Source organism: Chamaea fasciata, unplaced genomic scaffold (genome assembly GCF_029207755.1).
Source record: "Chamaea fasciata isolate MVZ Bird 193981 ecotype frontalis unplaced genomic scaffold, bChaFas1.0.hap1 SCAF_5, whole genome shotgun sequence".
NCBI classification, from domain to species: Eukaryota; Metazoa; Chordata; class Aves; order Passeriformes; family Sylviidae; genus Chamaea; species Chamaea fasciata.
The window spans coordinates 67,087,897-67,104,283 of record NW_027094090.1 but is presented as its reverse complement, the minus strand read 5'-3'; the positions used below and the strand labels follow the sequence as shown (position 1 = coordinate 67,104,283).

The 16,387-nt window shown below is 41.3% G+C and overlaps 1 protein-coding gene across 1 annotated transcript in view; it reads right to left on the bottom strand.

Annotated features, from left to right (window-relative positions):
• Positions 1 to 16,387, bottom strand: part of CACNA1C (calcium voltage-gated channel subunit alpha1 C) — a 449,625-nt gene that overhangs the window by 375,581 nt on the left and 57,657 nt on the right. The window contains exons 3-4 of the mRNA XM_066184282.1: positions 4,818 to 5,139; positions 559 to 664 (exon numbers count right to left, since the gene is read on the bottom strand). Coding sequence (XP_066040379.1) covers positions 559 to 664; positions 4,818 to 5,139 — 428 coding nt within the window. The remainder of the gene's footprint in view (positions 1 to 558; positions 665 to 4,817; positions 5,140 to 16,387) is intronic.

The window sequence follows — 16,387 nt, the reverse complement described above, 5'->3', positions numbered from 1 at the left end:
ATACAGACAGCTCAACCCCAGAGTACCAACACTGGCATCAGTGGTGTCAGAAGAAAAGCTATATTCCCCCACCAAGAGGGAATGATTAAAAAAACCCCCAAAATTAAGAAAAAAACACCAAACAAAAAGCCCCAACCCCACCAACATCGTCCAGCCAAATCAATGCACGTGTCTGAAATGCAAGCGTTAATTAATTAGTCATCAATCAACCTGAGAGGAGGACAGTACCGACTTCACACAGTAAGACAAAAACCACCAGATAAAAATCTTTGATTAAAAGAGATCTCCCACAAATACCTGCAGGTTAAAAGTCACCAAGCCCTTTTTCCAGCATGGTGAAATTTGTTAACCTAAACATCACATGCAGCACCTTTTTGGAAACTTCTCCTCTAAAACAGGCAGTAAAATGAATTGACAAGACATAGCAGTCAAAAACCAATTTTTATAACGTTCTAACTTCTGCTGGATATATTTAAATTCCCTACCTTCACGAGTCTCCACAATCAATTTTCAAAAGGACTTTGAAAACAGCAAGACTAAACAACAGCAAGGACTTACCAGATTGGAATTGGTGGCATTGGAATCATCTTCTGGAAAGGGGATATAGATAGCTAAGGCCACACAATTGGCAAAAATAGTCAGTAAAATAATTATTTCAAATGGTCTGAGGAATGGAGTTAAGGAAATTGTTCCAAAATGAGCACACAAATTTAAAAAAAAAATAAATTTATAGGAATTCTGTTTAAAGAAAGCATTCCAAGCCCTTTATAATCTGAAAAGAAACATATGCCTTTTTAAGTGCTTTTAGGAGCTCCCAGCCAAAAACCTTCCTAATATGTCAAAAGCAGTGTGGGCCAGTCGCGTGCCAGAGTAAACACAGATTTCTTAAAGGTTTTTTTTTCCTTTTACTTATTTAGATTGCATTTTCCCCAATTTTCCTTCGAGTTTGGCTGCACTAGTTTTAATAAGAGAAACCTGTTCTATAATGCCTGCCCCTGTTCTTTAGAGGATTATTTTTTCTCGGCTCTTTTCATCTGCATTTATATATTCTCAGATAATTTTAACAGACATTCTGGGTGTTTTCCCTTTTGTTGTCATTGCCGTATTTTTGCCCTCCCTTTCTCAATTTCTCTCTCCTATCTTGGAGTTAAATGTGAGGGCTCAAGCAATACATGCATACATGGTGAGAAAATGTTTAAAAAAGGATAAATTTCATCAAGGCAAAAAAAAAAAAAAAAAATCTTTGTCCAAAATGTGCTTAGACTGCATATTGCCATGTATACTTGTTTGGCTTAAAAATTATTTGAGGGAGTATTTCTTTCTCTCTTCTTCGCATTTCATTTGGCACCAGAGGGAACACAAATATATGCAGCAGCATTTTAGGGACAGCAGGAAGCTGAGAGTCCCTTTTGACAGAGAAACAGTCCAGGGGCATTCCAACCTTGCATCAGCTTTGCTGGGGAAGAGGGAAACCAGAAGTTTGGGATGTTCAGCAAAGAAATCCTGCAGAAGTTTAATGCCCCATGGAACCAAAAGGCATTTTCCTGCTGCCCAGGCTCCTGGCACTGCACTTTTTCTGCCCCAATGCTCTCAGCTGCTGTGAAAGGTCTCCAAACTCAGACTAGAGAGCAGATTTATGGTCTGCCTGCATTCACTGGCCTGCAGGAATACCCCAGAGGCTGCTCCTGGGATAACTCACCAGCACTCTGGAGGGGAATGAGAGCAGGGAGAATGCCAGGCATAACCTGGGCCACAGAGTGCAAATTTGAGAATGGCTTTATCTACCTTGGGACTGCCAAGTGTCAGCACGGCACGCATGATTTTGGTCAGCATTCTGCTGTTCTCAGCAGGCTTGAGCAGAGGAGAACAGGAGATCTCTGAATGTTCAGCTGGGCTGCAAAGATATACACAAATCCCAGGCACCTGGCTGCTGTTTATATTCACGTTTCTACATTTCACATATGGAAGAGTCAGAGGGGTCCAGACTCACCAGACTACTGTGCTTCAGCCTCTGAATAAAAGGAGATAAATGAGGCAGAGGAGCAGCTCAGGACAGGAAGACTAGAAGAAATCAGTGAGACTTCTCAGGTATGTACTGCCCCAGGCTGTTGGGATAATGTTTGCTGCTGAAAGACCTGGATTTCCACAGGCTTTCATTTCCTTAATCACTTTTTTCCCCCCTCAATATTTTTTTGTTTGTTTGTTTTGGCAGGATTATTATCCATTAATTTATCGCTGCTCACACATATTTGCTTTTATTTGTATTCTCTTCTCGTACTGTAAACGTTAAATTCTATAAAATCCACAAACGCGCTGCACAAAAGGCAGAAAATTAAACACACAGCTAAATCTTTGCAAAATAAGGTAATTACTTCATTTCACTTTTTCCTGAATGCAATTGCCAATTCAAGCTCTTAACACAGTAACATTTGGCTAAGAAACATCACTGAAGTACTATTGATATTTGTTTAATGCCTATTATGCTTAAACTTTAGTGGTACAACAAATTAGGCTAAGCCTTCCTACTTGCTAAAAACTAGCGAGAAAAAAGCCAGAATATAGAATTAAACTAAACCTTGGCACAACCCTTTATTGCTTGTTGTCACTTAAGTGTTTTATGTTTAAAACTCCAGATGTCCAATGAGAGATTCTGATGGAAAACAAAAAAATACTTCCATCAATTCTCCTAAAACCAAACAAAGCCCCAAAGTGCGAGTTTCAGCATCTTTGTATTGTTTTAATTGCACTGTTTGGTCATCCCTTGATCTCAGCAGTGCTGTACCCTGGTTTGCACCACCTCATTCCCATCTTTCACTGCTGATCTCCTTTATCAAATTTATCTCTGTGCTTTCTCTGAGGATGTGTGGTGACTGGGGTGCTGCTAAGCAAACCAACGTTCAGTTTTATCCTGTTAGTCATCACCCATCATCTTATACTTAAAGTATCAGACTTATGTCAGAAGCAATAAAAAGTAGCAAACTTATCAGGGGATTAAAAACTAGCATCTGAAGAAGAAAGGAAGAGGCAGGCAGGTAGTTTAAGGACATGGAAGGATTGACAGGAGCTTTTTTAACAAGTTTTTCATCTGAAAAGTATGCCCATGTCAGCAATACCTAATATACTCATTTTCTGTTTCCACCCAACATCCCACCAGACACCCAAAGGAATAATATTATCACATTGTCTTAAATGCCTTAATTCATTTTTTTTTCCTCATATTAACTGCTGCCAAGTTCTGCGCCGCCTTTCCTTGACGTGCTTATCCCTAAAAATCTCTTTTCTTTTTGATTTCCTGAAGAAGCCCATTCGCTCGTGCTTACTGCTCAGGGTTAATCCTGCTTTCTCTTTGGGGATGCAGAGGACCAAATTCCATTTCAGTTTTGAGTTTCACACCAAAGACTCCAGTTCCAGCTTGCACTGATCAGACTCGGGTGACTAAGGAGGCTTTGCTCTTTGCACACACACTAAAGCAATGATCACACTCTCCCTGGCTTTCCAGGGAAGCAGCACTGACCCTTCGCTCTGCAGTTTTGTGTCAGTGGTTTTCATCCATCAGCTGTGACACCATCTGTCTCCTGTTCAGGCTATCAGATCAGGCTCTGCGCTGCTTTTGGACGTGATACTTCAAAACTGTATTTCTTTTTCTCTTATTCTAGATAACCGTTATCCCTCACCACACGCTACTGAGTCTTATTATTGTAACCAGAATTCCAAAATAATTTACAGCGCTCAGCTCAGTCTCTTACTGCACGCCTGTGGGTTTTTTTACCCTATTCTTCATACTGTAGAAACTGTGATGTCACACATTAAAAAAAAAATATTATTCAAAGTACCAGAGCTTCGGACTGGTGACACCTCTAAAAAAACCCAATAGAAACTAAAAAAGGGAAAGCCAGCAGCTGCTATCAATCCCACAGAGTCAGTTCAGTTCTGACCTCAGACACCTTGAATATCTCCCACATTTCAGCCTTTCCAGAGAGCAGAATTCAACCACTGAGCTTTTCCATTCAATCTCCCAGTGGTTTCTCACACAGGGGTGTATTTAAGGTTTCAGCTCTAATCCTGTTTCCTGACACATCCCCCTTCAGCATAAACCACCTCAGTTAAGACATCAAAAATCATTCCTGCACTCTAAGTTCCCAGTGGTGCCTTCCAATCTGAGGTGTTGGAACCCTGGGCACTGAGAATTTTAGGCTTTCTGTGCTCACAGGCACTGACCCCCCGGCAAACACTGCATTGGACCTGAGGCCTTGGAAAAAGCTCCCAAAATTGAGTGACAGCGCTGGGATTGTGGGTGTGGGGTTTGAATAGAAGTGTGTGACATCACGGGGTGCAAAACTTAGAGATTAAGGTTTTAGAATAGATATATATATATATATATAAAGCAAGATGGAGGAGATTTAGGGTGTAGGCTAAGCCCTTTTTCCACCTTTTTCATGGGTCTGGGTGGTGTTTTGTAATTGGGTAGAAAAATCCACATTGTGGGCCACGGGTGGCTGGTTATTGGGTTAAAAGTAAAAACAATTTAGGTGTCATCTCTTAATTGGACAATTTGTCCTTGAAAGACTTTGCAGAGGTAGAGAGGGAACCATTTTAGACCTTGTTAGAGTGCTGAAGGACTCACAGTTTGTCAGACTGTAATATAGGTAAAGAATTAACAAACACCTGAGTCCGAACACGAAAATGTTATTTTATGTGTTCAAATCCGACTCTGGCAGAGGCTCTAAAGAAGCCAGAACCTGGACACCGCTCTCCCCGCAGGCAGGAGCGGCAGCTGAGGTGCACAAACCCTTCACCCAGGCGGCCCAAAAGGATATTTCCATTCGACGATGCTGATGCACGCCCTGCGGATGGGGTTCTTGAGCGTGAGGCAGAGCAGCGCGCGCGGCGGGCGCGTGGCCGTGGTGCTGCCCTGCTTCTTCTGCTTGCCGTACTGCTGCCTCTTCCTCTGCGTGGAGCTGGCCGTGGAGATGGTGGCGTTGCCAGCGCTGCCCATCAGCTTGGCCTGCCTGGCAGCGTCGATGGCGGCCTGCCAGGACAGGGCTGCCCCCGGCGTGGGGATGTGCTCCGGGGCCAGCCCCGCCGCCGCGTTGGCGTTCATGTTGGCGTGAGCCGGACGGGGACTCCCATAGTTGGAACCTGCAGGAGAGGGAAAAAAAAAAAAAAAACAAACAATAAATTAAAATAAAGCAGAGGGAATTTGTGAAGACTTCTTTTTTTTTAAACTGCAGAAGAGATAGGTACTCTTTTTTAAACCCCTTCAGTGGAGAGCGTTTTGGAGATAATTCATATTCTTCACTCTAAAGTAATAATATTGTCATGACAGGACATGAAATAAAGGTGTTTGACTCCAGTCAGAAGGCTTATTTACAATTCATTCAGCTCCTTTATAACATGCAAAGAAGACACATTACTGGTCCATGGGACCGACACCTCTCCCACTGGCTAAGCAGCAGAAATAGCAAACACCACCCGTTGTTATGGGAAAGGAATACTGTTTACACAAGGTTGTTTTGGGAAAAACTGTTGAAAAGTTTCCCTTGAGAAGGGCTAGCTCTTCTCAAGCTCGGAAAATATCAAGTCCACGTACTATCCCTTGTCTTGCAAGACTCCCAGCAAGACTGATGGATGATCAATGCAGCCTCCAGAGAAAAGGAGCAATCCCTTTTTCTTTTTCACCCACGTATTTTGCAAGTTGGGCAGTTTGAAAGCTCAAAAGGTGAGGCTGGTCCTCATCACCATCTCACTCAGACGTGCAGCGTTGCTATCTGATATATGGCAAAGGACACAAATGATATTGTCAAGTCCTGTCATAAAAATCTTGGTGCCTCTCTGAGATTACCTCAAGGGAAGGTGAAATTCCACCAATAAGCTTAATTCCCCCTGCAAACAGCACACACGCACAGGTCTAAGAAGAGCCTGAGCAGAAGGGACAGTGAAGCAGAAATCAGCACACAAAGACACAGCTCGTGGTTTTTGTGCTCTGCGTGTTCCTGTGCAGAGAGTTTAGCCCAACCAGACGTTTAGAAATTGGAACTAATTCCCGATAAACTACTGAGTCGATGGAGAAATCCATTTTAAAAGCAAAAATTAATAAGAATGCTAAAACCCAGCAGCCCCAAGTTTTGCCGTTTCTTTAGCCTAAAGTGAGGCAGCGCATTCATTTACCCAAACATAATAATGGAATACACACATCAGGTGACATGTGGCTGATGGGGAGGAGGCCTTAGCAGTACCAAAAAATAAAGTTACTCTTCCAAGCTAGGGCAGCTGTTCCAGTGAAGACAGCTGAGTCACCTGTGCCTCTTCAATTAGGCTTTTCCAGTGACCCAAATTAAAAACAGACACTCAAAGAGGAGAGAGTTTTGAAATTTCAGAACATGTTGTTTTACTCTTTGGACTACGCTTCGGTTTGAGTTCTGCAAGAACTTATGAAAGATCAACTGATTTTTAAGCATTTTAAAGAAGAAAATGTTAAAAAGCCTGTTAAAAAAAGGGGCAACACAGAATCCACACAGAGTCACAACAGCCAATTTTGATTAAGAACAACTCCTTATTTAGGTAAGTCCTGTATCATATTTAAGAGACTTATTAATTTGTTGTGCACTTGTGAGTTCGCCTGTAGCCCAAAATTTGAGGCCCGAGGGGTCTACAGATCTTATTTCTCCACAGTTCAGCTTCAAACCCTGCCCACTGCTGGGGCTGGTGCTCCCATTTCCCTCTGAGCAGCAGACAAGGTTTCAGAGAGTGCACACCCAGGTATAAAATAAATCTGTATTTATTTAGAGGGGGCAGAGGGTCGGATCACCTCTTTCAAAGCCTCCTGCTGACCATGTCCCACTTTAGATTAGTGTAGAATGATGGTGTTACCAAACAGGACATTTAGGCTCCTGCAGACTGTTAGACAAGGCAAAGGGAAGACCACTTGTTTCATTCACAATATCAGGTGAAAGACATTTAAAAACCAGGCACTTGGCAAGCTCTTCTTGAATGGGAATAATCACTCAAGATGCATATTTCATAGCTGGGATGTGCGGCGCCAAGGTATCACAGCGCTGACTGCACTACAAATGGATTAAAGCAGGTGGAATAAATACAATTACATTGACACACAGAGGATACGCCTCTACCTAGAGAGCATTCAGGGTTTGAAAATTCATCTCGCTGAATCGCGAGGAAGGACATGATAGAGTCAGACGTTATTTTGTGTCAGGCATTGCCATGAGATTTTGAGGCTGTTAGAGCCTCATCACAGAGCAGGGGAATCCAGAGCTTGTCTGAAAAACCTCCTTTCAGAGCTCACTGAAAAAGCTCCTAGCTGCCAAGCAGCCAAAGGAAGCCGATGAGTAATGTGACTCTGGTATGTGAAAGGGAAAGCTGAAAGAAACGAGAAATGGGAAATGGTTAATTCACATCCCCCACATCTTGAAGATGAAGAAAAAGAGCTTTCAGAATCCTACAGGCTAAGCAGATTTCCTCGATGAAGCAGGCAATCAAGTGGCAGACAAACTTAGTTTTCCAAGGCTAAGCAAATTGTACACAGCACCACTCATGGGATACGTATTTATTTTCAGACCAGCTCCAGATGCAGTTTTTCTCTTAGCATCCATTTGACCTCCCTAGCCTGAGGCATGCTGGAAAGGAAAAATAAATGGAAAATTACTCTTATTATTCTCCAGCTCTTCTTTAATACTGACCCATTAGAGGGGAGAAGAAAGACGCGTGCTTCCCAGTAAAAGCAAACTTGCTGATCCCTCTCTCCACAGTGTTCTTATCATGCTGACTGGACCATGTGCTCCTGTAAATAAACAGCTGCTGCTTCTTAATGAAGACCTTTTCTGCAATTTGGGAATGTGTCAAGCTTCATCATGATTATTTCTTATTAGCTGGGTTCCACACGAGGATCCAAGTCCATGCATTTTGACTTGGATGTGCCAGCAAAGTCGAGGATCCAGCTCTTGGGTGGTTTTATTGGTTCTGCTCCTAATAGGATCAGCAGACCCACACCAAAGTGCTTTGTCTCAAATTAATTTCAAGTGATGAGTGAGTAAGGACAGATTTATAATAACTATTACAACTATTGATCACTGATAAGGATCTGCCTGTTTTATGCAGCTCAGAGGCTGCAGACAGGATCTGTAGTAAATGACTAATGGCAGTGACAAATGACTCGTTCTGGAGGTACTTTATAGAAATAGTTTGAATAAAAGAGTGAAGCTCCCACAGCTACATTCAAGAACTGAGCGAAATATTTTCAAAGACAGCAAAGCCAAAAGTTTCAGGGAGAATGAAATTCCACCCTATAATCTAACTGCCTAGGGTTAATTCCTAGGAAGCAAGGAGAGCACAGATCCTATTGAACACGGGAGGCACCATGCTGAAATTTCACCTTCAAGCACTCATTTCTCCCCCACCACAAAACCCTGAGAGCTGCAGTTACTGGATTTGGTTGTTTTGGGTTTTTTTTTTCCTTTTTGAAATACTCCACTCAATTTCCCTGCTACAAATAAAGTTTCACGCTACTAAATACACCATTATTAACCTGGATGTTGACCAGAACTGGGAAATGGAGATTGAGCTCCCACCCAAATGCAACAAACTCACTCAGCACTGTGATCCACAGCATCATCACCCTGCTAATCCCCACCACCCCTCACAGCAAGAATTTGTACTGGTGACTGTGTCCAGCTGGTGCACAAAATTCTGCTCTCCCAAGCCCTTCTGTGCTATGGATCGTGAATTTAAGCATCTGAATATAATTAAAGAGAAAAAAATCCATATATGTGAACGAGTTTGATTACAAAGTCCTTGGAAAAGGCTTTCCCTTCTGAAAAAAAGGAAAATTTGCAGAACTAAAACAGCTGCAGAAAGAACAGAAACACAGGTCTCAAAAAAACCAGAGTTAAGTCACAAAGGTGACAAGTAAGGTTCTCTAGCACGTTCCACAAAGTGCCTGATGCTGAAAGCTTACAACTGAATCACCAAAGCTGTCATTAACAAAATCACTATTGAAAATACACACTGATGACCATCTAAAGTGCTATTTGAATTCTAAGACAAGCCACCTATTAACTATCACAAAAAAGCACCACAAAAAAAAAACCCAACCATGCAGCGACCCTTTGATACAGGACATGGGCAAATTAATGACACAATCACAACTTCTGAGAGGTTTCGGCTTCATGTAGTTAGCGATACATTTCTTTTAGAGAAATCTGTGCCCAAATTAATTATTTAAATTAAAAATAGACCAATCCTGATGTGGAGTGTCAATACTTTTTTTTTCCTCCACCACCTAAACCCAGCAGAATCCTAAACTTGCACACCTTGGAGCTGCTGCACAGATGTGTTTTCCCCCAAAGCAGAGGAGAAAAAGATGAGATTGGTTCATTCAGTGTCTTATCTGCTCTCAGAATGAAAGGAAATAGGAAATTGGTCCCATTGCTGAGATCATGTGTGAGACCAGCTCAAGCACATGGGGAAAAATGTTATAAAATACTGAAGTGAGAGGTGTCAGAATCAGAAGCACAAAGAACAACACAAAAAAAAAACCCCACCAGTCAGTGAATGAGATCATCTGTTAATGAGGAAGAATGTGGAAAACATTGACCCATTAACCAATGGAAAAAGGAGAGCATTTGATACATGATTCCAAGAAGGATTATGTATTACACGACATTTTTGCATCAATTTTTACTAAAAAAAAAAAGAGAAAGAAAAATCCATCAAGAGCTGACAGCTAGCACAAATAAACCCCAAACCAAAACAGGAATTGTTTCCAACTGTAAAAGGGAAATAAGTAACTGGATAATGTCCATGCTTTCAGCTACTGCACCCTAGAATGTCCTAGAATATTTCAAGCACTTTCTGAAGGAACCTCAAAGCTGCTGGCTTGAATTTATCGAAGACAGGAGAGATCTCAGAGGACTCAGAAATGCTCAGTGCAACGCCCAGTTAAAAAAAATAAAAGGAGGAGGACAAATTTACATCCAGATTGACTTTGATTTCCAAAAAAAGAGGAAGAAACTGGAATAAGTAAAATAAACAAGCACCAGCAAGTACTTGCAGGACAAGAAGAAAAACAGCAAGAGACATGGACCTGTCATGAATACACTGCACCAAAGAAAAGCAGTTTCTTCCAGAACTGAGAAAGAGAATTCCCAGGCAAGGTGCAAGCAGTAGAGTCCACAACTCCTGATTCTATTAATAGTCTTACGAGGCCTTGTACAATAGTTTCATACAAATTCTAGAGACACACAAGCAAGGAAAAAAATTGGTTTATCACGGGCATGAAACCAGTGGATGCCTGAGAGCAGTTATCTACATCTAAACTGGAGGATGCGGCACAGGGAGGTACCCAAGGGCCTGCCCTGCGTCTGATTCTGTTCCGTGTTTTGATTCTGCTCAATTAATGATCTGGATGATTAAGTGGTGAACAGTGTTGCTAAACAAGCAGGTAACTGTGAAGCTGGGAGGTAAAGCAAATACACCGAAGGACAGGATCTGAATTTGAAATTAACTCCACGAATTGAAGAAAAAGCCTTTAAAAACAGGATGGAGCTCAGCAGGGACAAATGCAAAGTACTTAAGCAAAACGAATCATCTGCCCAAATTATTTTCGGCAAAGCCTTGGGGGTTTATGTTGGATCCCCGAGAGCACAGAAGTTGGTATTGCCACACCGCCTTCCTCCCATTAAAATGCAGCCATGGAGTGCACAAACAGGGATAAAAATCCCTGCAGCACCACCAGCAATCCTTCCCCTCAGCTGAAATGCAGCGGGCTCAGGCTGGCTAATAATATAGAACATTTTAGACATTCTATTATATATATAATAAGTCTTAGGCCACCTATTTACTATATATTATTAGCTATCATAAATATTTGTTATCATATATAATAAATGTAGATTGATATAAATTTGTACTATATAATTACATTCTCTATTAATATCATATTTTATATTATTTTATATTTAATGTATATTAAAGATATATAATATAACTTTTTTTAGACATATATGTATACACTTCAAAGAGCAGAAAGGTCATATCTATCACCAAGCTCACAATTATTCAGGCAATAAGGAAAGGCTTTTGCAGTAAGAAAAACTCAGGCTGTTCCTTCCACACTCTCAAATCTGTCAAACGAGGCCAGAAAACAAAAAACCAACAATCTCTATTGGCAATCACACAGCCCAGTGAGATTTCCAGCGAGCAGTAGCTCCTTCTGTTCATTTAGAGCAAGTCTGACATGAAGAAAAGGCTGTGCACAGAGAGAGAAAGTATTTATTCCACCAAAAGAGACCCCTGTGAGCAAAGCCTGCCCCTGTCCAACTCCACCAGCACCTGGAAGTTCCTGTTACCATGAGTGCTCATCACTCCAACGTGGGGGGAAGGTGGGGATGCTCAGGACCGCGGACCTGGAACTCTTTCTTTGCTTTTAAAACCTCACTTTGCAAACCTTAAAAGCCTAACAGGCTTTCAGCATCTCAGCACAATGACCAGCAGCACACAAAATCTAAAACCGTGACAGGAAATAAAACCACTTATTTGTAGGATTTTTTTTTTTTTCCCAGAAATCTTTAGTAACTTTTCAGTTGCCATGCCTGGAAATTTCCTGCAGTGAATGCAAGGCTGCACACACCTAAAACTCTTTATTTGAATCATGATTGGGACATTTTTCCTTATTACTCATTTAAAAAAATTATGCTAATTCTGGTATCTAACAGCTGAAGTGAGGCTGGGGTGTTTCCCCCCCAAATAGAAGGTTTTTCTGAAGGCATTCTGTAAGTAGAGGTAGGAATTATAATGAAAGTTGGATTGCAACTTTTATTTTTCTATAATAAAATTTATAATAGACACGTACACTTTTAAATATCACATCAGGCTAAGGCTCAGTGTAGTTTTGAGCCCAAATAAGAGAGTTAAGGATTTCTCCTGTAAATTGTTTGGGGAGTTCAGAACAAAAACACCCATACATGATTTAAGACAGCTTGTTTGCCATAGTTGAGACTAGACTTTCTTTTCAAAAATCTAAACAAAAATATCATTTTCAAGAACTGTGCTTCACTTGAAATGAGATCTTGGTTTTCCTTTATTTTCCTCCTAAAAGCAAGGATTTTCTTCCCCCCCCCCCCCCCCCCCCCCCCCGCATGCCATTCACAGAAGATGCAATGAGCTCCTGGCAATGTGAAAAAAAAAAGTCCATTTCAATGAAGAAGAGTGCAAGTGCACAAGCTGCTCTCACTTCCAGTATCAAATGCCTCCAAGTTAAATATTTACACTTGAAAATTAACTACTGACACTGCGTGGCAAATTATTGTAACTTTGCCAACACTGTTTGGATTTTGAATTTTCTGAGGGAGGCTCCACGTTGGTAGAACAGGCAGCACAATGGATTTCTGGCTCACGAATAAAGCACAAGACCACAAGCAATAATAATGAATTCCCTACAGAAATAAACCATGGGACAAGCTCGTCCTTAAAATCACCACATAAACTGTTCTCTCCATGCAAAACTCCCATATTTCAGAGTAGGTTGCAAATAACATTGTTCGTTTACATGCACAAACCTTGGATGTAGGAGAGATCCAGGCAGCGAGATGCAAATTCCTAGAATTTCCCTCACTTTTCTGTTTCAAAATGCTGTGGTTTTCAAAGCACAGAGTTCAGGTTTTTAGGGTGGTTTGGGTTTTTTGAGGATTTTTTGCTTTGTTGCCTTTTTTTTTTTTTTTGGAGGGTGGGGAAAAAGAAAGGGGCACTGTTTGTTTTGCATTGTGGGCTCTTTAAATAAATCTTTTACTTGTAAAAACAAATTCTGTTCCTATTTACTGATAAATTTGGGGTTAAAAGCAACTCTCTGTTCTGCCTCCTTCACCCAAGAGGCAGCACAAACCTTGCCCAGGAGAATCCAGAAAGGTCAAAGTCTGGAAATTCCCAGCAGACACAAAAATCCATCTAGCTTGGGATGTTTCTCTCCTGTAACTATGGATTCAAAAGAAACAGACTGGGAGAAAATCTTTGGGGGATTTTTGGAGAGGAGGAAAAGGAGGGAAAAGCTTGAACCCTACTAAACAACAGGACCTGGGGCAAGTGCCTGATGTGAAAAGTTTGATAACTGATGAGAGGTCAACTCAGCTGAATCACAGATTCTATCAGGAGATAAATTCATTAGGGTGAGGAGGTGCTAAGAGGGCAATTGCCTTCAAAGCACTTGTGGTTTTTGTTGTTTTTTTTTTTTCTTTTATGACTTTCAAGCCACAGGAAAACCACAAAAAAAGTCACAAAGAATCCTTTTTGCTCTCTTTAAGACGAGTTTCTGGCGGCACCAGAAATCAAACCAGGTCGATTCCTGGTTTCCATCAACCACAGCTCAGTGAGGCATCCATAAAACTCAAAAGCAGCAACGGAGGAGTAGTGACAAACATCTTTTTGCTGCTAAGAGTATCTGTGTTCGTCTGACAGAACCAAATCAGCCCCGTGGTGGAAGGAGCAGCTTGGGAGGGTATTTTTTACAAAAAAAAAAGTTCTCCTGGGATAACACCAATCTCCAGCAGAACACAGAGCACGAGGCAAATGCTAACACCAAAGGGCAAGCAAATAAACCCCAAAATTCTTCACCTCGAGGCAGCTGTAGGTGCATGTCTCTTGTATATTGCTTTGATACATCATTTTAAAGTAGGGCACCTATTTGTAGGGCACCTGTGAGCACAAAAGCTTTGCAGCAACGTGCACACATCATGAGGAGCTGCTTGGAGGAGCACCAGGATTCCTGGGCAAACTCCAGATCCTCAAACACAGACACCAAGAGGGACATTTCTTACTTAAATGCTTCCCCCCCACACACACACCTTTTCTCTAAATTATCATTACTGCCATTAGAGATCCTGGGTGCAAGCACATTTTTGGTAAGAATTCCCAGACTTCAGCAAAATTTCTCTGGAGATGAACTCAAACTGGATTCTTCTGACAAATCTGTCATCTTAACGGCTCGTCATTTCCTTATTGGCGAATGATTACTCTTCACTAAGTGGAGAGTAATCTAAATAGAGCTTCTTTACAGGAGCTTTAAGCTCTTACACTTCAAAAATAATCCTCACTGTATTAGATGGTCTCCAGATTCCTTGTCTGAAAATTCAGGGTGGGATAGAAACCAAGACATAAACCTGGAGGTTTGATTTGCCTCACCCTCCCCAAACCATTTTAAAAAGAGGGATCTTATCTAAACCCCCTCCACGGTCAGTGCAGAGGATCATTTCTTCCATCCTTGGGACAGATTTCTGAAACACAAGTGAAAGCAGCTGCTCAAAGTGCCAGTCTCTCTCAGTGTACAGAAGTCATCTAAAATGTGAGTTTAATTGCACAACAAATTTCAGTGGATTAAATGATTCCCATTTGTTTGTGGGGAGCACATGCATGCACATGTGCTCATGCACAAGGTAGGGAACAGTTCTGGAGCTGCTTTTGGCCCCAAGCACGTGACACGATTTGGAAAACACGTACAAGCATATGATGTCTAAATAATTCAATAATTCCAATAGTCTTCACCCTAGAAAAATCAATCACAGTTCTTCCACATAACTCATAGTATCCTCAGCCCAGAAACAGCAGGCTGTTCCCTTTTACAGCAGACGATGGCTAAAAAGCACAAAGGCATCTCTATGTAGGTCTGAGCTACAGACAGACATTTCAATAAAGACACACACACAAGAAATCAAACTTCTGCACCCAGGTCTAAATGGAGATCAGCCCTGACAGTGGCAATTCTGACAGGCTGAGGGGTTTGGCTTCCTCTTCATGTTCCTGGGGTCAGAGTTCAGCTGCACAGCAGCAGAACTTGTGGGGAAGGGCTCAGCACATGTAGAGGAGAGTGGAAATATAAATTTTCCATAAGAGCCATAAGCCCTGGCTGCCAGCCCTCCCTGGCAGGGGCCATCCCCACCCAGGGAAGTCATTAATCCGCATTATGACACAATAACTCAGATTAGGAGGGACCTCTGAAGGCCATCTGCTCCTCATCCTCCTCCTCCCAAGGGGTCCAATTTCATCCACCTCCCCGGCTCTGCAGCATCACTGTCACCTCTGAGTCTGTGCAGGACTCACCCAAATCAAACATTCATTCAGGCAGTGGCCACACAATTCAACAAAATCTAGATATAAAAAAAAATACATCTCTCTATATAATCTAATTTCCAGTGGTACCTACCACACGATCCTCAGTGAAAACCAGACGTGGGCACACACGTGCAAAACAGGCATTCAAAAACGATCTGTTGCTTTCCAGAAAGGCAAAAAAATTTTACTTTAAGCTGCATTTACCTAATTTTAGATGATGCGTGCAATGTCCTAATAAATTAAAGATTGCACTCCCTTCTTGACATGCAGGCAGTTTCAAAGGAAAAGGTATTATAAGATGCTTCAGTGTCAAAACTGACTTATTTCAGCTATTAATCTTAGAGTTCCAAAAAAACACAGTTTTCTATTTTTAAAATCGGATTTTTTTTCTTCATCCCCTGCTGCTTGGAATTATACCAACAAAACACCACCAAAACCAACGGAAGAGGAAAGTTTGGAAACAAACTACACAAAAAGTTCAATCAAATCCTAAGAATTAAGTAAATAAATAAATAGAAGTTTGGTGTTCCTCCTAATTTCAGTCATCTAATTAATGTTATCTCATTTTATAATAACTTTATAGACAAAATAAAAGTAATCAAACAGGAGGGCTCTTTGTAACTCGGCATCAATAAGGTGTTTGAAAGATCATGCAAAAAAAAAAAAAGGCAAAATTTGAATTGAGGGAAGAACAAAAGTTTCTTCCATTCTCTCACTCTATTTCCTTTTTCCCACCAAATCCTCAAGAGAATGCTGCATATACAACATGCTCTGCAAACCAGGGAAAAGGGAAACCTCCCCTCAAACAAACCCACAGAAAATTGCTAACCACATGAATGTAAACCATGCTATACACACAAAGGAAAACAGTGGCTTGGTTAATATCCAGGGGGATATTAAAAGATAACTAAAAAAAAACCAAACACACCCAAAAACTATTCGTTTACTCAAAGTAGACCTTTGTGATCTAGAGATATTATAGCACTAACAGATTTAGAGTCATATTTTTATAGCACTTGGCATAGAGGAAAAGAATTTGGTACCTAAAGTACCATGTTCTACCACCAGCATGAAGACTTTTCTCTGATATTTTTTTATTTACTGGTATCGTCTTGCTGAATGCTCCAACTCTAAATATTAAGCACGTGTAATATGCAGATGCAAAAATAAGCACTCTGGGCTTGCTCTGCTGGTTATGAGCATCTCCAAGGTAAATACGGCTTGAAACCGCAGCAAAGAGGGGAGAGATAATAAGGGGTGGGGAAAACGAGCA